Source organism: Cotesia glomerata, linkage group LG7, assembly GCF_020080835.1.
Source record: "Cotesia glomerata isolate CgM1 linkage group LG7, MPM_Cglom_v2.3, whole genome shotgun sequence".
Classification (NCBI taxonomy): domain Eukaryota; kingdom Metazoa; phylum Arthropoda; class Insecta; order Hymenoptera; family Braconidae; genus Cotesia; species Cotesia glomerata.
The window spans coordinates 34985-59547 of record NC_058164.1 but is presented as its reverse complement, the minus strand read 5'-3'; the positions used below and the strand labels follow the sequence as shown (position 1 = coordinate 59547).

At 26.4% G+C, this 24563-nt stretch overlaps 1 protein-coding gene across 17 annotated transcripts in view; it reads right to left on the bottom strand.

Annotated features, from left to right (window-relative positions):
• The window catches only part of LOC123268425 (hemicentin-2), a 36983-nt gene extending 16364 nt beyond the window's left edge, over window positions 1–20619 (bottom strand). For 6 of the 17 annotated variants that reach the window (XM_044733462.1, XM_044733463.1, XM_044733460.1 and 3 more), the window contains exons 1-7: window positions 19783–20159; window positions 5654–5840; window positions 5303–5457; window positions 4004–4174; window positions 3075–3236; window positions 1852–2036; window positions 39–189 (exon numbers count right to left, since the gene is read on the bottom strand). In XM_044733462.1, coding sequence (XP_044589397.1) covers window positions 39–189; window positions 1852–2036; window positions 3075–3236; window positions 4004–4174; window positions 5303–5457; window positions 5654–5840; window positions 19783–19849 — 1078 coding nt within the window. In that variant the 5' untranslated portion in view covers window positions 19850–20159. Of the gene's footprint in view, window positions 1–38; window positions 190–1851; window positions 2037–3074; window positions 3237–4003; window positions 4175–5302; window positions 5458–5653; window positions 5841–19782; window positions 20160–20229 lie in introns of those variants that run through there. The other 11 variants (XM_044733455.1, XM_044733457.1, XM_044733459.1 and 8 more) reach the window with 9 other exon arrangements.
• Window positions 20620–24563: the final 3944 nt, after the last annotated feature.

The following is a 24563-nucleotide window of genomic DNA, read 5'->3' as shown; positions in this document are numbered from 1 at the left end:
TGAAAAAATTTATAAATACATATAATGTAAATACTTACACAAAACTTCAATTGTTGTAGCTTCTTTCATTGGTTTGATTCCTTCAATTCTTGTGACTGAATTTTCAGCAAAACAACTAAATGTCTGACCATTATCGTATTCTGATGCTGTGAATGCAAGATAACTGCTTGTTTCAGATGTACCATCACTCTAAATTAATAAAATTAAATAGTAAATTGATGAATTTGATTAATGACTACTTATAAGTTATGATGATAATAATAATTATTATTATTTTTATTATTAGAGAAACAATAGGTTATATGACCCAATTTCTGTTATATTGGTTAGATTGTTATGAGCATCGAATTAAAATGTTATTGTTAGTGAACCGTTAATAGTTATTCACAAATAGTGAGTACGTTGCTGTAATTATAAAGAAAATTTTTATTTTGGTATTTTTATAATTGTAGTTACATAGATAAAAGCATTATGAAATTGCAATTAAAACATCTCGATAAATATTTACTATTGCAATATAGTATTAAGGTAACGCAACAGTTGCAGATTACACTGCATTGTTTAAGTTTTAATCTTACAATTTTCGTTTACTGTTTAATGTAATTTATTCTTTATTTACCAATTCATCATCATATATAACAGATAGACTATAAAATAACTTGTAGATAAAAACTTGGTAATAATAATAATAACAATTAAATTTGTAATTTTTGAACGATAGGAAAAATTACCGTAGTGAATAATGTCAAGATATACACATATGTATATGCCAAATTGTATCGGTATTTTAACTTATTGTAGGTACTTTTTTATTTATAATATATTAGATTATATATAAATTATGATAAACTTTATAATATATAACGATATAAAAATTTATTTAAAGTTCCTAAGAGCTTTAAATCAATAAAATCATTATACATATAAGTAGAATAAACATTTACTGTATTGAAATATCAATTTAATGATTTACCGTTGAGCTTACTATAAACTTGAATTAACACGAAATGAATAAATACACATATACATTCTTTATAAGTAGTATTGGATTTAATGTATTCACATGATCAGTACAAAACCACAATAATTATAATCGAATACAGAATGAATTTGCCGCAATATCGATAGAACGACAAGACATGAATTTGCTAGTATTATGTATGTGTGTTGGTTCTGTGGTACTATCGGGTACAATTTCAATCTTCTTTCTGTGATACAAACATTACTAGCTGTGGTCAAGTATATGCATTGAATCTCTTAAAATAATAATAATTATCATTATTATATATCATGTGAAGAAAAAGTATGTAATAATTTAGTACACAGAAGATGTAAAAAAAGAATGCTGGGATGTTTCGATAATAGGAAAATTATATTGTAATTTATTGATATTATACTCAATGTATAAAAATTCAAAAAATCTTATTAAAAGAACTGTTGCACAAGAGATAAAAATTGATCTAACTAACAGATGAAAATAATAGAAAGAACAGAAAAAAAAGATTAAGGAAAATGAAAATAATATGTTACAGAGAGAGACATAATGAGGGAGCTGGTTGATTGGATAGTAAATTCGCTTTCCAATCTAGTTGATCGTCGTTTGATTAGACACTTGACAAACAAAGCTAATTATCGGGAGCGATGGATGAGTAAAGACCGTTAGTATATAGTCTAGTTGTGGTACGTCATGACTCATGACAAATAATAACATCAGGTCAGAAATAGTCAACATAACTTGATATTTCTCTATATAATGTTTGGTGTTGAGTTTAAATTAATTAATTTTTTTATTTAGTTTATACTCATGTAAGTTATTATTATTATTATTATTATATAAATCAAAGTACTTACATTGTCATCTATTTTAGTTTCAAACATTTCGAATCTGTCATTATCATTGGTCAGAAAATCAGTTCCGTTGTACCAGGTAACATTTGCTGGTGGTCTTGCGGCACTGACTTTACATTCTAGTAAAATTTTAGTACCACTCACTACGTGTCCTACCACACCTTTTACGTCCATTTTAAGTGGTCTTACTGTTAATAAAATTATTTTTTATTATCAAGTTATAAAAAATATTTTAAACATATATTTTCTAACTATCTATCAATTGATTATTAACAATATAAATTATAAAATTACATATTATAGTATATATAAGCATAAAATATGTATATATTCTGAATTTGTCATTTTTTTATTCTGTTACAGTGACATAATGTTGCGACACGTGGATTTGCACTGTTTCATGTTTCCCGGGATAAGTTGGACGACCGGAACGGAAAGGGTGAATGTCCTGATGGAGATAGACGATTGAGCGCATACGCAATACTAGATACTAAATACAGATTGCTTTGCCATTCCATCGATTCACTTTGTTACTTATTATATACCTCATTAAAACTTTTATATCTTCTTTTTAATTTACTCATATTGTCAATAAGATATTTATTATAGTTATTTATTATAGTTAAACAATAAAAATTAATATTAATTATTGGATAAATAATATCATAATATGACTACACAATGCTTAATTAACTTAAACAAAATCTTTTATAAGAATAATTTTTAAGAAACAAGTGTATTTATAAATGATAAAGAAACAAAGAAAGATATATTAAAGCATATCGTAACAAAATTTATATTTATATGCATACACAAGTTTACCAGTATAACAGACTGGGATTATTTTGATTTTTAAACAAATTTTACTTTAGAGTTTTTAGTAATAAGTGCTTAAATATTCCACCCACGAACGAAATGTTTCATATATTTCGTATTATATCGCTTAACGAGTATAAAAGCTTTGCCTTCACATCTATTTACTGACACTTCTGATCTAATTTATATATTTGTACACAAATGTATATACTTATATATATATATATAAAATCATTTACTTAATATATTATATCTTAAATATTTATTTTTCAAGAAATAATTTATTCAAGTTTTATTTTTAATTTTTTTTTTAAGACTCCTGCTTCTTTCCCATGAGACATATATTTTAATACGTTTTTAGTTAAATCATATGATATTTAAGTATTATGTGAGATTTCTCACGTACTCACCGTGAACGTCAAGTTTGATGTCGACAGTTAGAGGCTCAGCAAGTGCCAAACTGCTGATTTTGCAAGTAAAGGTAGCACCTAATTCGCTGCGGCCAACTTGCAACTGTAGCACACTACTTCCTATTCCAACCCCATTTTCTCTGACCTTTGTTGAACCAATGGCTATCAATAATTTTATGAGCCCATATTATTAATATTTAATGAATATTATTTTACTCGTGACACAATTGTCCATTTTTTAAAATTACTTTCTTTTTCTTTCAATATTTTCAACAAAAACAAAAATTATCTATTACTTTTTTTTTCTCTAAATGTATAATAGTAAATTAAAAAATTCGTTTCTTTAAATTAAAGGGTTTAAGCTAATTATTCGTTGGTAAAAATGTCTCGTGATAAAATAAAATTAAATTATCGTCGTACGGTTTTGTGTAAGCTACCAACGGTTTTAAGACAATGAGAGACAACTAACATAGTAATAATAGCAGCAGCAGCAGCAGCAGCAGCAGCAGTAGTAGTAGTAGTAGTAGTAGTAACAACAATAGTAGCAGAAACATAGGCAAATAATTCAGAATTTAAGAGTATGTATCTCATTTTCAGTAGAAAATTATGTTATATTATATTATAATATTGTATGTTGTGAGTATTTTACCAAGAGTCTGCTGGAATGGATTTCGTACAGTTATGAGTTATACTACTGAGGGTTTTTTGTACCAACAGGCAGGAAGAATTTCATCAACTAATTGCTAATATAATATACTATATTATAGATTTATCATTATATTACATGTTATTTTAAACATAGTATGAATATAAATTGTTAAATGCTGCTGTGAATGCTTTTTACTAATACTTACATTGAGTTTACATTATATTGAATAATATTTTCATTAGACTAAAAGTTTTAAAAAATAAAATAAATAAATATATACCTTTAAGTCTCTTATCGCCTTTATACCATTCCACAGTTGGTACGGGTTTTCCTTGATCACTTTCACAATTTAAAGTCATTAATGTACCTTCATTAATTGGCCCTAAAATAGTCCCTGAAGTTAAATTTGTATTATCATCTTCTTCTGTAATCCGTAAAAATTTAGGACGTACTGAAATATTATAAAAATAATTTAATTTGAATTTATTTATGAAAAATCGTACATTATTAATTTTAAAATTTTTTTTACTTAAACAAACTTAACATCAAGAATAGGGTAGAGAGAGAGAGAGAGAGAGAGAGAGAAAAAAAAAAAAAAAAAAAAAAAAAAAAAAAAAAAAAAAATAGTAGCAAATGCTGGATAAGAGTAGAGGATTGAGTTTGTTGAAATTACAAATTCAACTTTTCAATATGAATAAACTTTTCAATAAGCACGACTTTCTTGCCAGCTTCACAGCTGGAAAGCTATAAGAGCACCTACTATATTATATTATAGACGTCATTCATTCATTCATTTCTTGATTTATTTTTTAAGCTACATATACACAATGTAGTAGTAATACATGTTATTGGTTTATACATTTAACATTTTTCCATCAATTTTATGTCAGTTGCATACATCTATTTCATCTATTATTATTATTATTATTTTTGTAATAATTGTAATAATTTTAAAAAATGAAAATGAAGGCTTGAAATTGAAATTTATTATATTAAAAATTCACTGTATAGATTTTCCAATGTTCTATGACAATTTTTCTAAAAAGAATATCACGTTACTTTTCGATGGTACTTTTCGTATTAAAAACTTTAAACTGAGAAAGAACATTAATTTTCGAGAAGAAACTCGGCCATATAAAATACTTTCCAATGTTCGGTAAAACAAGTTTCAGGCTAGTAAAGCTTCTTTACGGTTTTATAGTTCTCAAAGTTATTCTTTTTGTTATTCTATTTTTTTATTTCATTTTATAACACTTGCCGTGCAAATTATGTGTTGGTAAATATTTATTTAAATTAACATTTATATTAATATTTTAAATTATAAAAAGTTTTATTTGATAATAATAATTATTATTATTATTATAAATATATCTATTATTGCAAGTTGTTTTGTGTAACTTTTTAGTTTATTATATAACTTTAAGGAAAAACTATAATATTCAATATAGATAAATTTAATCACTTATTTTTTAAACCAATAAATAAGATGATAGAGGGATTTTCAAACAATAAAAGAAAAATTATACAATTTATCTATTAAGTAAATGTTATTATTATTATTATTAATGTAATTACTCACCAGTGGTATTGAGAGTTATATGTTGTACATTATTACACTCCCTATTCACAGCTAAATACGTAGCTTCACATTTGTATAAACCTTCATCTTCTAGTTTTAAATCTGATATTTTTAGATATGTTTTCGTAGCATTTTGATTGTAATTCATTGTTGATCTATTGTAGTTAATTATTTATTATTTTATATACAATAATATTATAAAACTAAAATTACTAATATATGGTATAAGATTTACATAGGGCATTTACGGTTAGTCACAATTACTAACATAAAATTATATGTATAATTTAATTATATCAATAATATAATAAATATCAATAAATAAAAAATTGTAATAAATATATTGTTTACCTTGCTGCAATATCATTATTTCCACGTGTTATCCCAGCACTTTCACTGAATATGAGTATTCTCTGGCTACCTCTGTACCACTTAATACTGTGAAGTCCACCACATTTTGGACTTTTTAAAATACACGGTAATTGTATTTCTGATCCTTGTTCTCCATTTTTTTCGCTTTTTTTCCATGGTTCCATCCCTAAAAAAAAACATGACAAAAAAAAAATATATATATATGTTAAATCATTATAAACCTTTTTTTCTTTTTAATTATTGATAATTTAAAATTTTCATTTTATATGATAAAGTTTGTTTGATTCGTAATACATTTTCTATACATATAATAATAATAATAATGATAGATTTATTTTTGACTTTTGTTTTTCGTTAATATTATTATATAAATTTATAGAATTATAGAATATCAAATGTAGAAATTAAAAGTAAAAGCATTATTTATTTTGACGAAAATACATTTTAGTTGAAATAATATAGTAAGCCCTAATACTAATACTAAATTTACTAAGTCTTTGTGTACAGGTTGAATTGAAGCAAAGTGATGTTCTCTCGCTCCCTTTGCTTCGTTCCGTTTACTTGGTCGGAAATTGATCGTATACGATTCTACTCCTAGCAAGTTAGATTAAGTTGTATGCCCTATATATTATATATACATATATATTCAGTTTGTTTGAGAGGAATACTTGCAATGTGTTTCTGTATTTCTGTATTGTTGTAATGGTTTTTGTTGATTTTATTACATACTTAAATATTTAATAACTATATTTATATATACATTAATACAATATATTGATCTATTAAAGCTACTTTTGTTTTATTATAAATTATTCATCTATTTAAAACTTTTTTATTTAATCAATTAATGCATTTAAAAATCTTCGGCATTATTTAAATATTTTCTTGCATATGTATTATTATAAATTCTATAGATTAATTATTTATTTATTCATTTTTAGGGTTAAAAAATTTGATAATAATCAGTGAGGTATTAATACTTGAATTTTTTGATAGTTTGTTATCGAAACAAAATCAAAATAATCTATATACAGAGTCCGGTGTCAACATTTGGCTTACAGCCAAATTCAAAATCTCTCGTTATTAACCTACTTACTAGGTTAGGCAATAACGGTATGTCACGTTAAAGAAATATATTAAATGCATTATCCACAAATTTCACGGTATAATAAAATGTATATACATCGATTTAAAGCTATAGATTAGTTGCCGTTTTCTATTTCTTTTAACGTTATTTAAAATTTTTTCCGGAATATTTACGCAACATCCGTGTTTTAATAATCGATATTTTTTGAAAAATATTTTAGTTATTTAAAAATCTAATAGTATATTGTTAAGGTATTTTTAATTACAGATCATATAAATTGTACAATAAGTATATAGGTATATATCTTGAACTCTTGTAAGTTGCGTATAACTCTACTGTTAATATTTAAAAGTATCAACATTACTTACGTTGTCATTTAGTTATTTGATTGTTGTATCTACAATGTATAGAGTATACACTACTAGTGAAACAACGGCGTTACTAAGTTATATTAAGGCAAACATCTTCGCTTTCATCTGTATCTCTCTATCTCTTAAAATTATTTATTTTTATTATTATTATATAACTATTGGTAATCATTTGGATAGATAGCACATCTCATAATTTGATTATAGAAATATTTGGATCGCCGTTTGTCAACATTACTTCTATTATGCACCTGATATAAAAATATTGATGTCAATTTTCATTAATCTGATATGTCATTTTTTATGAATAAAAAAGGAATAAGCGAACAGTTAAGTTACATTTTGTATTCACAACGGGGACCAATTTAGGGTATATTCAACTTAAATAATAGACGATCTATCCCTTAATTACTTTTTCCACCAACTTTGCTTGGCGAGCGTGACCAACATGAAATGGTACCGCACATTTTGTACGGTGTCTCACCAATAGAAAACTCAAACTCAAATCCGTTCAGATAAAAATCAATAATCACAATAAAAATAAACTCAAGTACAATAACAACAATTATCAATAGAAAAAGAAAAAAAAAAAAAAAAGCATGATAGAAAACCGTTTACTGAACTATATGGCATAGAAAAATACTTGAGAAAAAAAAAATTCTTTACTGCAATTTTCATTTTGTTTTCAGCATTCAATGCAGTTTTTTAAGCGCAAAAAAATTTTTTATACCCTGCAAAGTGATTTGATAACAAATTCCAACACATTTTCAGGACATCCACGTAAAAATAATCAGAATAACTTCCTAGGACCTGAAAACCCCGAGGTTTGTAAAGAACTCGATTTTCAAAAATCAGAGTAAAATCAATACATAACTTAATAATTTTTGAAAATCATTGATTTTCATAGCGGAAAGTTAAAAAAAAAAAAAAAAAAAAAAAAAAAGCAAAAAAGAAGAGTAGGAAGGAAGGAAGGAAGGAAGAAAGAAAAATGTATGGCTGGATTTGCAAATAAATGGGTCATGGCTGTTAAAATTGGAAACGCAATGAATTTATGGCTACGATAGATATTATTCGTCTATATCTATAGCAGTATGTATCATGGGTTTTTATTCATTATACTATACTCACAATCTTCCGTGTATGAGGGATCTATGAGCTTTACTGTAATTCTCTTCTAGTCATTTCCATGTTACAACTATCGAAAAATAAAACGTATATGGGAAATTTGGGGAAAAAAAAAGAATACATTGGAAACCGATCCAGTTTGACGAATTATTTGTTTTGCTCTGTACGCTTCGGTTGTTCGTTTTTTCATCAATTGCTTATCGACACCATTTATTGCTTGTCTATTTGCTTGTTTAGATATATACATATAGGATGTGATACAGTAGCCGATGTGAAATTGTCACATACCATTTGTTGTTTGAAATTTTGATTTTATATAAGCCTCCCTTAAAAGAAAAGTCTTAAAGTCTTGAGAATATATTTATAGTTTTCATTTTGTTTATATGAAGAAAATTTAACTGTTACGGTCAAAAAAGTACTAGAACGAATGATACCGGGTGTATATGTACATTTATATATAAATACATTTATCTATCTCACGCGTCCAAATAAATGTGATATTATTTCCTTTGAATCGTCGTAGAATTTACGTTTACTCAAGGGTAGCTTCTAAAGTTACTACGAAAAAGAGAAAGAGAAAGAGAAAGAGAAAGATTTATGATAGCTTGAAATATGCTTCTTTACAGTTACAAGTGAGCAAGCACATCCGAGTAGGATTTCTCGGTCTCATGCGTCTTAAAGATCGTGTAACTTTGCATATAAAATATTTATAACTGTTAAACATATATAAGAAAATTTTATCTATTTCTATTGAAATAATTTTTTACAATATAAAACTTTTTATTATATAAGTAAGTTATAATAATAATAATATTGTTAATCTCATAAAAAGCCGAAAAATTTCAATGTATATATAAGTGTTACATGTTATATGTTTCAATGACTTATTTTTAAGTTATTCAAACTGTTTTGGCAAAACATGTATGGTGTTGATGTAAAATATTATCCAATAAATAACCATGTACCAAAGTAAGTTTGGTTAGTCGCTATATGGGGAATACTATTGATAGTTATTACAAATGTACCCGACACACATGTATATATATATATATGAATATGTTTTACTTTATGTTTATAATAAACATAAAAGATAAACATTTTTTAATGGCAATATATATCATCGTTTAGCTTCATTGAGTTTAAAGGAAACTTGTCTTTCTTTTTGATTTCTTGATGATAATTTTTTTTTCTATCGTTTCAGACAAGTCGCAATATGCTATACAAGTCACGTCGTCGACGTTCTCGGCGACGACTAAGACGACGATACTGAGAGAGGGAAAATCTGAGGAAAAAAAATTCTTTTTTCTTTGTTTCTCTCTATTGAGATACCAAAGAAGTACTATTTAAAACCAAAGAGTTTTCTATTTCAAGAAGTCGATGGGCTCTAATAAAAAATCAAACTAGAAAGTTGAGCGACAGTAATTCAGTACGATGTAAAGAAAAAGAAAAAAAAAAAAAAAAAAAACAAATTAACCCTTCGTCACTCACGTCTTTTTTAGTTTCTCGCTCGCACTATATAGTGAGTCTCTATAGGTTGAGTAGTTGTTAGGCGGCGATCTGCTCATGGCGCGAGAAATTACAAACATAATCATAACTAATTATTACCGATACAAAAATACCAATAAATTTTTCAATTTTTATGTCTTAAACGGCTTAGTAGTGCACTTAAACAATTATGAAAAATTTTTTACCCTACTATAGATGATAGTAAATTATTAAATGATATTGTCGAAAAAAAATAAAAATAATAATTATTATAATTATTTTATTTCTTCTTAAATACTGTATATAATATAATATATTAACAATACAGTGATAGTAGTAATGGGTAAAGAGAAAGAGACTATTATTAATAAGAGTATGATAACAAAGTTAACCTTTGAGTGGAGAGCACTCGACATTCATTATACACGGAAAGACCTATTGGGGAATAAGAGACACCAGTGAGCCTTTATCTTCTCAGTTTAACTCCCTTATAATCTTGCACTTATTTTTACTTTGTCTCTTATATCGTGTATTAGAGAGCATATAGTTATTTAATTTTTTATTTTTTATTTTTTAATTATAAGATACTACATTTTTAGAGTGTCAATAAATAAAAAATATATCTTAGAATAATAAATATTTTGACAAAATAATAAGCTTACACATTAGATTGAATTTATTGAACATACAAAGTTGGTTTTCGCTGTCTACTCCATTTCTACTTACAGTTTAACGTTTACTGTTCTCCAATTATAAACTTTCAGTAAACTGGTTTCATAGCTAATTGAGTTAGCTTTACTTTATTTAATATATTTCATATAGAATCTTCGAATAAGAATTACCCATTCAGCTAAATTGTAACAAAAAATTTATTAATTTACTATGATTATGATAAAGGAGAGTAAAAAAAAAAAAAAAAAATAAAATAGAATAGCGCCGTTCATCATTGATCATTTTAGTGAAAAATTTGATGTTTATCATCTGTATTATATGAACCATAACATATCAATACAATCTACCACTAACGTATATATATATTTATACTACACCTATATATTATGTATGTACAGTTTATACTCTCTATCATGTAGAACGGTTAGTGTTATCTATTCTTACCATCTGTATTATTTTCTCTCTTTCATCTATCTTTTGCTTTCGAACGCGTGCAAAACTCATTTTGGAACTGTGCCAAATCACAGAACGCCGCATTTGATTTGCATTCTTTACCGACGCGGAAATAAATAACGCTTATTCACCACTAGTCTAACTTTTTCTGGTTTTAAAGGGATGCAAACAAAATTATATATTTATTTCTTCATTATTCATTTATTATTAGATAATATATGATATTTGTCATTATTTTATTGTTATTATTTTAATTTTTGGAATTTATAAAATGTATATGCTGCAATACAACAAGCCATAATTAAATACACTAACGATTTGACATGAAATTATCATGACATATGTGTATATAGATAATTATCAATGCTACATTACTACGAGCTTTACACACATTACTACATATTGCTCATCCTCAAGATGAAATGCGATACATCTGATAATAACACACAATAATCATTGGCATATCATATATGCACATCACATATTGTTACTCAATATTATTATTGTTCTTGTTGTTATTTGTATGTATTTTATTTACAATTTTTAAATTTAGTTAATTAAAAAAATTTTTCTATCTCATAAATATATTTTATTAACAAAAAATCTTCACTACTATAAAAGCTTTATTTTATGTTTCAATTTTGTATAAATATTCATAATAATGATATTAACAATAATTATTACGTAAAATCTAATAAAAAATTGATTGCTAGCCGAGTCACCACGGCAAATTTAGAGCTCAAATATAGCCACAGCCAGTGTTAAAATTAAAATTATATGCAAAGTAATCTTTTTATTTTGAGGTATGACGGCATATTGGTATTAAGTAGGAGGGATGGTACAAATAGTTGTACTATAGTAAATAAGAAATTCGTCTAAACGGTATTGCTGATGGAGAATATCACAATACCAAATATACTTATGACGGCAGTACATACTACATATACTACTGTACTCAGTGCGTTGGCCATTACATGGCGTCTTGCCAATTTCTCTCGAGCAGTAATACGAAAATAGGTTGAGGCTGGAACACATGAGAATCTGGGAGAGAATTTGTGAGAGTATATATATATATATTAAATTTTCGCACGGCAGCGGTAAAACGAATAAGACGAATAAGAGACGGAATAATAAGGACTAGACTTTGGTGGGAGTAAATTTGAGTATGAACCAGGAGAATGGATCGATTCTTACTCATACCGTAGCCCATAGCGCATAGTGGTTAAAATATCTTTCACTCGAATGCGGTTTCAGTGGTGGTCGTCTTTTCCAAATATAGTTTTTTTTTTTTTTTTTTTTTTTTTTTTTTTTTTTTCACTTCCTATGTCCGGTCTGCTATCTTCTATCTTTATCAATCTGAATTTGCCCTTCAAATTTAATGTTATAAGTATATACTGCAAATTATTTACCGATCAAACATTATTAGTTATTAATTAAATCCAAAATATTTTACAATTTATGTTTCATTTTTTCCAAGCATAAAAAAATTGATAGACCAATATCAGCAAGCTCATAAATCTTTTTCATTAAAATTTTACAAACCGATTAATATCCGGTTTTTTTTTTTTTTTTTTTTTTTCATCGGTTGTAAATAAAATTTCTAAAAGAATAAAACTATAACGTTAATGAAAAATGCAGCGACTATTCATCCAGCGACAAATATTTATTTTTTTTAAGTGTCCAAAACTATCTAAAATATAATACGTCAAGCAATTAAATTTAATTATCATTTTCTCTTTATCATAGTAATTTATAATTCCAATTTTCTAATAATTTAATATAATTTTGAAAACAAATATTTCTAAAAACATTAATAATCCGGATAAAAAAATTAAATAATAATGATAAGTTTTGGGTACAATCAATATATAGTAAAGTGAGAATAATTAATGAAAATTAAAGGTAAAAATGAATATTCACGTGTGGTTGTGTTGAATTCTTTCCCATGCATCTGTCAGCCCTAACGTTGGATTAGCTCCTCAAAAACGGGTGGGAATCTTAAGAAGGAGGAATTACGCATGAGGAAACACCGGGCTGACCCCAACTGAAACTAAATGTGACGTCAGCCAAATATAAGGAGCATGGAATTTGCTCATGAGAATGTTTCCCACACATTATACATATACATTCTACTCCTTGTTTATTTATTAAATATGGATTTTCTCAGATTAAAATTGTTGGTATATAATTTCAAAATATTAAATTATGCCCAGAGAAGCAATAAATCTTTTTTTAAATATAGCCAAAATAGTTATCTATAACGATGTCTACTCGCGTAAGTAAAATTAACCTTCCATATACATAAACAAATATACATATACGATATACCTATATAGTTTATAGTTCATGTTAGAAAATCGCGTGAATAAGAGTAGTTTTATTCATTAATTAACAACCAATGTTTACAACTTAAGATTAATTGAAAATTTACCTCATTGTAGCTATTATGTATTGTATATAAATAATTTATATGTATACTCTTGCAGAATTAGCCAAATTAATACTTTAGATATAGTATTATAAAAAAAAATTATTTATTTGAATCGTTAAAAGTATATCATGTGTAAATTTTTTTATACACTACAAAGTAAAAAATTTTCCGACATTGCGTTAAAAAAAAATTTGCAAACAAATTTTTTTTATGTCATACATTAAGCGTTTACCTAAAAACTATAAAAAAATGTTTGTCCGTCATGTATCAATATACACACGATTTGTGTAAAAAATGACGCAAAATTTTTTACTACATGCTGTTAAAAAAGTACAGTTGAAAGATTAAGAAAAAGAAAAATAATAAAGCAAGCACAAACTCGTTAACTATAAATTCCATGCGACATTAAATTGTCTAAAGATCACTTCAAAAAGCATCACCCAGGATTCTTCTTATTTCCCCTCAGGGATTCTTTTCTTAAACTGGGTCACTGATACTGAGCGTCACAGCATTTTTTTTTTTTTTATAAACGGAAAAGTATTTCGAGAAAACGAGCTAGGATTATAAGAAAAAAAAAAAAAAAAAAAAAACAGAAATACCGGTTGAACAGTAGATGACAATATCACAAATAAAAACAATACTTTAATTTGAAGCAATTAATAATATATTATAATTACTCTAGAATAAATATAAATATCTTTATAGATATATTAATGATTTGATCATATTCTAAAGAATTATAATGACTTTAAGCTCTTTAAAAATGAAATTTCATCAATGCCATTGATTAAGTAATAAATATTTTAAATGGTATAATAATTTATCGTTACTTAACTCGACTATTTAGCCGTTCAAGTTTTAGTAGTTAAAATTTTCCATTCTCATTCACTGGTTTTATTTTAGCATCCTGCCGTGAGACATATTCTTCTTCTTCCTCTTTTCCTTTTTTTTTTTCCTTATTCTTCAAAACTACTTGAAAATAATAAACGACCGGGTAGTTATCGTTTTTTCTTATTTTGTCTTTTCAAGGTATAATAATAAGAACGAGAATTTCAGTACAAAAGTGCGTCGTCAGTAGAAGTTGATTAAATTGAGAAAATATGCTGCTAATTGAATAAATTTTTGAACTCTATAAGCATAATTATTAATAATCAAATATAGAGCGTTGATTGCTCAGGAACGTAAATTTAATTAACTATCCATTATTCGTCTATTTATTTTCATTTTCTGTTGCTTTTACAGAACAATAATATAAATTTGTATATAACTTAAAATTTTGAAATGCTTCAAGATCATTATTTTGTAATTATAATTCATTCAGTTAAACTTGTTTTTTTTTTCACCAACTTTTCATAATATATTTTAACTAGAAATTTAAATAGCGCGCCTAAATTTTAACCAATAATGAATCGTGGCCCGTTTTTTGCGAGTTTCGACTTTTGACTAACTTCAAGACTTTCATGTATTTTAATTTAGAGGATAATCAATAAAAATTTTCAATTTTTTTACTATTCATATATTGTATCTTTAACATAAAATTCGATAAATTAGGTCAAAAGAAAAATCGGATTTAAAAATTAAATGAATATTGATAAAAGTTAAAAAATAAATATTGTATAAATAGGAGTATAGCTATTAGAGGAACCTAAAAGATGATTATAATCATTTATACTCGCTATTAATTTGAAATTTGTTTCGGACAGTGCAATGACCTCGGATTTATTATTATTAATATTATTATTATCATTATTATTATTATTTTATCTTTTTATACTTTTTCCGTACTTAATCTTTTATTCTCTTTCTTTTTATTGGAGTGAATGCTATTGCGAGAGACGCCAAGGTACAGAACGCTGCAGCATGCTGCGAGCTTCATCACTTCAATTCTATCTCTATATATAGATATATGTATACATCCACAATTGAATAAAAGCGATTGACCTAAATTATTATTGAACCTAAATTATAAAAATGATCTTAAACTTGTTAACTAATTTTTTCGTGATGTCAATAATGAATGTTTAGATGGTTAGTATCTTTTTTTTTATATTCATTTTAAAAATGATTTAAATTAAAGTTATTCATTACTTAAAGAATTTAACATAGCTTCAACTAACTATGACTTTATACTTTATTTAGAATAATTAATCTATATTTTTATTTATGAGCGATTTTGTATAGATTGTTGACTGATGTCATTTTTGATATCAAAAAAATTTCAATTCTAAAATTTAAAGGTAAGAATGTAGACTACTCATATAGAAAGTTTGCTGTACATACGTTCAATTATGTGGCAAACAGTTAATGGATACAGGTCACACTTTACCAAACTTTTTTATAAAATATCCGGTAACTTTATAAAGTATTTCCAAAACAAAAATAAAAATACAGAAAATTAAATTCCTCAATATAAAAAAGAAATATATAATGAAAAGTATTACTTATTAGATAATGAAAAAAAAAATTATTTAAAACATATCTACTATTAGTTTTCTTTGTGAAACTTTTTTTTTTTTATTAATTTTAAATCTCTAATGCAACACTAATTATTGGATAATTTAAACGTTTCATTGTGCATGATAATGAAACGATAAGTAGAATGGAAAATTTAATAATATTAAAAAATGAAAAGAAGACCTCTGGTTGCATAAAAGACATATTATAAGGGAAAACTTTTAGACTGGTTACAAAGACCTTGACGAAAACCGCAGACACCGTGGGGTAGATGCGACCGACACAATCAACAACAGAAGTAACACGACGACTTTACTTCCACGGTGACACTTCCGCAGGAAACCGTATTGCTTTTTCACTCTATTTCTTACAATTTTTATTTGTTTTACTCATGTATATAATACGTAAAATTTGACTATTTACTTGGTAAATAAACAATTTTATATAAAAATATTGGTTACATAATAATTAAGATATTAAAAAAAAAAAAAACAAATTTACTAATTAGGTGAAATTTAAATATACTTTTATATATTTGCATACATTAAGTTATTTTTGATAACCTTAGCTTATTAAATTTCATATAATGCAACTAATTTGGTTTTATTTACTATCAAGTTCTTACACCAAATGTTGGATTTAAAATTTAATTAAGGTGCTTATAATGTTACACTCTATCAACTACAGTCACATTGTCATGTATAAAAAAATATATTACTATGCGCTTGTGTTTACTTCATTAGACTGTTATTATAACTATAACCACTCTTGAAAAATTTAATGAAATTAATTAGGCATAACAAGTCATTAAAGTAGAACAGTGGAACAGAGATGATGATGATAATAATGTTATTGAAAAAAATGTTATTATACAGAGACGTATACTTGAATTTATTAGAGAAAAAAGAAAAAAGAAAAAAGAAAAAAAAAAAAAAGATTACTATATAACTTTACTTTACAGATTTTATTTCCTTGAAAAATCTTAAAAAAGGTTGAACAAAGTTTTGTATTGAATTCTATCATAGAGGGTGCAAAACTGTATATTGAGTGGACAAATAAAAAAAAATAAAGAAACGATCGCTTATACAGATAGAGAGGTAGTTGGATAAAAAAAAATAAAAAAATGAACAAAAAATTTAATAAAATTGTCGCGCGAAAAGTCGAGCACTGAACGAATCCACGAGTGGCCAAGAGGGAATGTATGTATCGAATTGGCGTAAAATGAAACAGAATAGAATGCTGTGCTGTTGCTAGTATTGAAGTAAAAGTACTAACAGTAGTAGTAGTAGTAGTGACAGTTATAGTAGACGTATCACTACTATACTGGTAATTTGCATTCACTTGAATTGAGGTCGGTTTTACCCACGGGGTGTCTGGCTAACTTCAAGCTTTAAACTATAACCATGCATACTTGTATCGTATCACTCATTGTTGATGATGACCAGTAATTAATATTATAATACATTTGAGGATTCCTCATTGTCAACATTGAAATTGAGAGCTTAAGATATCAGTTATAAACTTATATCATTTAATTACGATCAAATACACAAATATAAATAGGTATGAAAATGGATAATTTGGTGACAAATACTTGAAATATTTTATAAATAACTATTGTCTATCATTATACTAATAATAATTGTGATCAGTCTGAGTTTGGTATTGTTAGTCGGTAGCAATATAACGAGTTGTCTACGAAGGGAGTTAATCCTACTCGGTACGTTAAGCTGGTTGTAGAAAGTGACGATATAGTTACAAAGTACAGGTGGGATAGTTCTCCCCTTCTCTATATAGTTTCTGTTATCCAGGATAGGTGAAGTACCTTTAACTCCTCTAGCTTTCCAAGAATTGAGTTCGTGCTTTGGGTTTGAAACTTGTCGTGAGAATTACCTTAGTATAAAAGATACACATACATACACATTTACCAACCAAGCTCGTTTTACGTTTTCCAAATATTTCTTTTTTGTTTTTCCAACAACTTTTAGATGATAACTTTCCAACATTGTAACCAAATCATAACCTAAAATGAATCAATACTTTTACAACTCATATATAATGTTTGAATATATATGTTTTTTTTTTTCTTCCCCTAATAAGTACTGTTTTATTCCTTTCTTTAAGCCTCCTTTTTTTACTATATTATTAACAATCATTGGTAATTAATAATTAAACTAGTTGCTTTCATTAAAGAGTATAATGATATCGAATCGGTAAAAATACTTATAACTTATAACATATGTATATATCTGCAATATAATCATCTAATATACATGGAAATGAATTTCGATTGTAGAGAAAAAATAAATGATAACGCTACATTTTTCTATTTATTGAGAATAGATACATTATAGTTAGAACGGTATTACATATTTTGATCGACGGTAAAATAAAATAAAATAAAATAAAACAAAAAAATTATATCACTGTCTGTATTGATAATGGAAAATAACATAAACTGAAATTTATACAATTGTATACATTAATAATAACCAATATTTTTATTAAATCTGTTAAAAAGTATGGCCTAAATACAATTATCGATCGTGATTAATGTATAATTAAATGTCTTATAAATATTGGGAATAGTAAAAAAGTAACTAGTTTAATTAATTATCAATATTTAAAATTTAGCTGAAAAAAAATTATTTAATATTTGTAAAAATTTTAACTTTTTTTGCTTTTAGTTAGAGTATATAATTAAAAACATAAATGTAAAATAATATTCCACAAATAAAATAAACATATATGGTGAAAAATCATGAATATGATAATTGTGATGACGATAATAATTAATTAATTAATCATGACAATAGTAATAATAATAATTCACATGCGTAAATAATGTTCCCACAATAATGATCTCTTTTCTGTATATATAACTATAAAACTATACATGGAATAGAGAGTATATACGCATAGTTTACATACGCTTTAATATAATCTTCAACTCTTTTGCACCCGCAATATTTTCTCTATTTCACTTTAGTCTCTTAATGTTCTGCGCTCATTCACTTCATACTAATGTTATATAGTGTGAAAATTCCACGTTTGATCGCTATTATTACTATTATTATTATTATTGTTATTGCCGTGTGAATACACGAGGTAATTATTTCCGTCTGTGGTAAATATATCCTCTACAGGATATACGGAGCATTTACGCAATAGTAGTCATTTCTTTAAAATACAAAAATAGTGTTAACTGCTCAACGACTTTAATTTTGATGAGCATTTATTTTAATTATTCATTCTTAATGGAATTCATTTACGCACATAGCCTGATTAATAACAATATTAGCAATGCATATAATTGTTTTTTTTTATTTTTTTTTCTTTAATTTTTTCTAGTTGATCTGATAATAAGGAAAAAAATTGCAGAATAGGCTAAGAATTGATAAAAAATTTTAGTTAACAAATTAATCCTATACTTGATGCATCAATTATATTATTGAAAACAAGATTGATATAATTTGTTTGTTGACAAGAATTTTTTTACAAAAAAACAGATACATATTGTTTTAAATTGTTATTAAGAGTCGAAAAATGAATGTAAAAACCACTTATTATCCTATTTTTGTTAAATTATTTCACATATAAATTTATAAAAAATATTATGACTTAAAATTTTCTCAAGTTGTTAATCGACTTTAATTAAGCTATCACAAAAATTAAGTATTATTGACAGCATTAATTTAAGGCATCAAAGACACTTGTTCCATCATTATAAATTCGATTATTCTACATGACTTTGTAATTATATGCGCTTAATTAGCTATATACCATTCAGTTAGTAACAGATCGGTACACCAGTCAGCGTGTAAAACTTTAACCTTAGTTTATAAATACTGATCATATACTCATCGACTCTCATCATTGATATTTTAGTATTCTAAAACTATTATTCAACTTGGATTAATAAAAGTAATAATATTATGAAAATATACGATTATTTTCTAATTTGCTTGTCGAAATGAGATTAATAGCTAAAACCAGTAGTAAATAAAATAATTAATAGTTGTTAAACACTCACCCTCGACTATCGAATGAAAGAAAATATTAACCATAAACACTATCGTGTAAGTAACAAGTGGTGTCATTTTTTTAAGGCCGATTATACAAAGTGTCTCTGTATGACAGTAACTTTTTATAGTTTATAAATTTAAACAGCAATACATTTTTTTTTTTATTTTCAAATCATCAGTTTTAAACAGAAATATTAGTTTCAGATTTAAACACCCATCTTTAATAAATTAATAACAATTTACACTGTAAAACTTTTTCATTCATATTGTGGCAGTTATACAAAATCATATTATTGGAATAAATCACCATGAGCACATTTTTGCACAAATAAAGAGAAAAAAAAAAAAAAAAAAAAAAAAAAAAAAACCATATAGTCAACGATCTATTAGGTACTCCACAATAAAAAATTTAACATATCATTATCAAAACAATATAAAATAAATAACTGTTTTACCACGAAATAACATGAAATCTTTAAATGAGTAGTAGAAACTTTTTGATTATAAACATTAGGATTCGACAACAATTGACAGTAAACGTAAAAGTCGAGGAAATAAATGAACTTTATTCTACCCTTCCACCTTTCACCAGTCGCTAGGTTCAAATGTTAGCAATGAACTAAAAAAAAAAAAAAAAAAAAAAAAAAAGAAAGAAAATTGAATATTATGATCATTTATTAGTATATGGAAAGGTCAGTTATTTTATGACGAAAATGAAAAAAAAACTGATGATATTTGGTAAATAAAAACGCGACCGGATAGAGGATATAACCACAAGCAACTGTCTGACTGGTTTACTGTGTACTGTGCCGAACGCACTAGTGCGCCTGCTTCCTCAAAACTGCGCGATCCTTAACAACGCGCAACTGTTCTCGTTTAGGTCACAGCGCATGTCTTTCAACTAAATATATTGTTATTAATAATACTTATCATATATGTATGAAAATAACAATATAATAACTTTAATAGCAACAAATTAACCGTTGTTTTATAGAGAACGAAGAGAAATTATAAAATTTAAAAGAATACAGTTTTACTATAAAAATCGCGCCAAGTCAATGTTCATTGAACTTATATTTATTTCAGAAACAAATTAATTCTTTGCAAAAAGATATTGAATAAACATGACCTGTAAGAAAAAGATGTGAAATAGAATAATCATAATGAATAAAATGATTATTTAATTCTTTTCAAATGGAGAGCTTTTCCACTGATCTGATCTTAGCAATAACTGATCTCACTGTCAATTTATCAATTTGAATAAATTTATAAAGATAATTGGGGTAATGTTATCATATAAAATTGAATATAAAAGTGAATTTAGGTTAGTAATTAAAATTGTTGTAACTAATACAGAAAGACATATCGAGATTTTACCTTAGTTTAGAATTTAAGCGTAAATTTAGTGAATTTGCAATGAAAATAATAGTTTGATGAAGAAAATAGTATCATATAGCTGTGTGGCGGCATTGAGATTCGAGCTTGCGCATGCGCAGTGAGAACGAATCTGATCAAAAACAAGTTAACTGTAAAAATTGCACCAAATCGTTAATCCATTAATCATTATTAATGAAAATCAGGTCTTTATTTTAATGAAACGCGTAAAAAAAGTTGTAAACGTGATCGAATCAGACCAAATTGTTAAAAAAATATGTTCAAATATTGTAGAATTATTCAAAAATATGTTCAAAGATGGTACAAATAAAAACTGAAACGCTGAAAAGACTTACAAATAGTTGCCGTCAAATAATTAATCATCAATCAAACAGTTATTCAATCATTATTCAATTGATTAATCAATTATTATTAAAAAAAAAGCGTGTAAAATAGGCATGAATATGGCCAAGATGAGTCTAAAAATACTCACAACATGCTAAAATCATTAAGTAATTATTAATCAATAAATTAATAACCAATTAATGACAATGAATCAGTAATTAACCGACCAATTAAAAAATTAATTAGCAATTAATCGAACAATTAATAAATCGAATTAATTTTTAGAATTACATTATTTTTGCTACTTTTTCCACTGAAACCACTGTATAATTATCGATTAAATAAATTCTAGTGGTAATATTCCAGGAATTACTAATAACATCAGAATGATCAACTGAGGACTAAAAATCGAGGATTTTTCAGGTAAGAGTACCCATCGTAAAGTATTCAAATCGACTTAATTGTTAGAATAACATCATTTTTGCCACTTTTTTCACTGAAACCACTATATAATCATCGATTACACGGATTCTAGTTGTAATATTCAAGGAATTACTGATTACTTTGGATTTATTGCGGTTGAACTGATAATCGACGATTTTACAGGTGAGAGTACTATCGTAAAGTATTTAAATCGACTTAATTTTTTGAAGACCATTATTTCAAGTAATTTTTTCACAGAAATCACTGTATAAACATGGCTTTCACAAATTCTGATGGTAATATTCGAGGAATTACTGATGACTTTGGATTTATTGCATTTGGACCGTAAATCGACGATTTTCCAGGTGAGGGTACTATCGTTAAGTATTCAAATTGATTTAATTTGAAAAACTACTTTATTTTCTCTAATTTTCAAATTGACTTAATTTGGATAATTGAATACCTGTCTCCACTTTTTCCTCATAAATTATTCTATAAACATAGATTACGTAAATTTTGATGGTAATCATGATGAAATTGCCAATTATTTCGAAGAGGTCGCGTTTGAATTGAAATTTGAGCATTTTTAGGATGAGAGTCTCCATTTTTAAGTATTCAAATCGACTTGATTCTTGCGATTGAATAATTGTCTCATTTTTTTCCACACAAATCACTGTCTCAACATAGATTGAACGAATTTTAATGGTAATCCTGATGGAATTGCCAATTATTTAAAGTTGGTCGCAATTGGAGCGAAAATCAACCATTTTTCGGGTGAGCGTCTCCATTGTAAAGTATCCAAATCGGCTTATAATTGATAATTGAATATCTGCCTTCAATTTTTCCACTAGAATTATTGTATAAACATATATTACGCAAATTTTGATGGTAATCCTGATGAAATTGCAAATTACTTCGAGTTGGTCGCGTTTGGAGCAAAAATCGACAATTTTTCGAGTGAGGTTACCTATTGTAACATATTTTAATCGACTTAATTGGGATAATTGAATACCTGTTTCCACTTTTACCACATGAATCAATGTATAAACATATATTAAACAAATTTTTATGGTAATCCTGATGGAATTGAAAATTAATTCGAAGTGGTCGCACTTAGAGCAAAAATCGACCATTTTTCGGGTGAGCGTCTCCATTGTAAAGTATTCAAATCGACTTATAATTGATAATTGAATATCTGCCTTCACTTTTTTCTCATAAATTATTCTATAAGCATAGATTAAACAAATTTTTAAAGTAATCCTGATGGGATTGCCAATTATTTCAAAGAGGTCGCGTTTGGAGCAAAAATCAACGATTTTTAGGGTGAGAGTCTCCAATTTAAAGTATTCAAATCGACTCAATTTGGATAATTGAATAATTGTCTCCACTTTTTCCACAAGAATCACTGTATAAACATAGATTAAACAAATTTTAATGGTTATCTTGATGGAATTGCCAATTAGTTCGAGTTGGTCGCGTTTAAAGCGGAAATCGACGATTTTCTAAGTGAGGGTACTTCCTTAAAGTATTCAAACCAACTTTATTTTTCAAAGAACATTATTTTAAGTAATTTTTTCACAGAAATCACTGTATAAACATGGCTTGCACAAATTCTGATATTTATATTCGAGAACCTACTGATTATTTCGGATTCATTGCGTTTGGAACGAAAATCGACGATTTTCCAAGTGAGGGTACTTCCTTAAAGTATTCAAATCGACTTTATTTTTTAAAGAACATTATTTTAAGTAATTTTTTCACAGAAATCACTGTATAAACATAGCTTGCACAAATTCTAATGGTTATATTCGAAGAATTAGAGATAACGTTGGATTAATTGCGTTTGGACCGAAAATCGACGATTTTCCAAGTGAGGGTACTTCCTTAAAGTATTCAAATCGACTTTATTTTTTAAAAAACATTATTTTAAGTAATTTTTTCACAGAAATCACTGCATAAACATAACTTCTACGAATTCTGATGGTTATATTCGAGAAATTACTGATTATTTTGGATTCATTGCGTTTGGACCGAAAATCGACGATTTTCCGAGTAAGGGTACTTCCTTAAAGTATTCAAATCGACTTTATTTTTAAAAGAACATTATTTTAAGTAATTTTTTCAAAGAAATCACTGTATAAATATGGTTTTCACAAATTCTGATGGTAATATTCGACAAATTACAGATTATTTTGGATTCATTGCGTTTGGACCAAAAATCGACAATTTTCCAGATAGGGGTACTTCCTTAAAGTATTCAAATCGACTTTATTTTTTGAAGAACATTATTTTTAGTAATTTTTTCACAGAAATTTTTGTATAAACATGGCTTGCACGAATTCTGATAGTTATATTTAATAAATTACTGATTATTTTTGATTCATAGCGTGTAGACCGAAAATCGACGATTTTCCAAGTAAGGGTACTATCGTAAAGTATTCAAATCGACTTTATATTTAAAAGAACATTATTTTAAGTAATTTTTCTACAGAAATCACTGTATATATGTGGCTTGCACGAATTCTGATGGTTATATTCGAGAAATTACTGATTATTTTGGATTCATTGCAATTGGACCGAAAATCGACGATTTTCCGAGTGAGAGTACTTCCTTAAGGTATTCAAATCGACTTTATTTTTTAAAGAA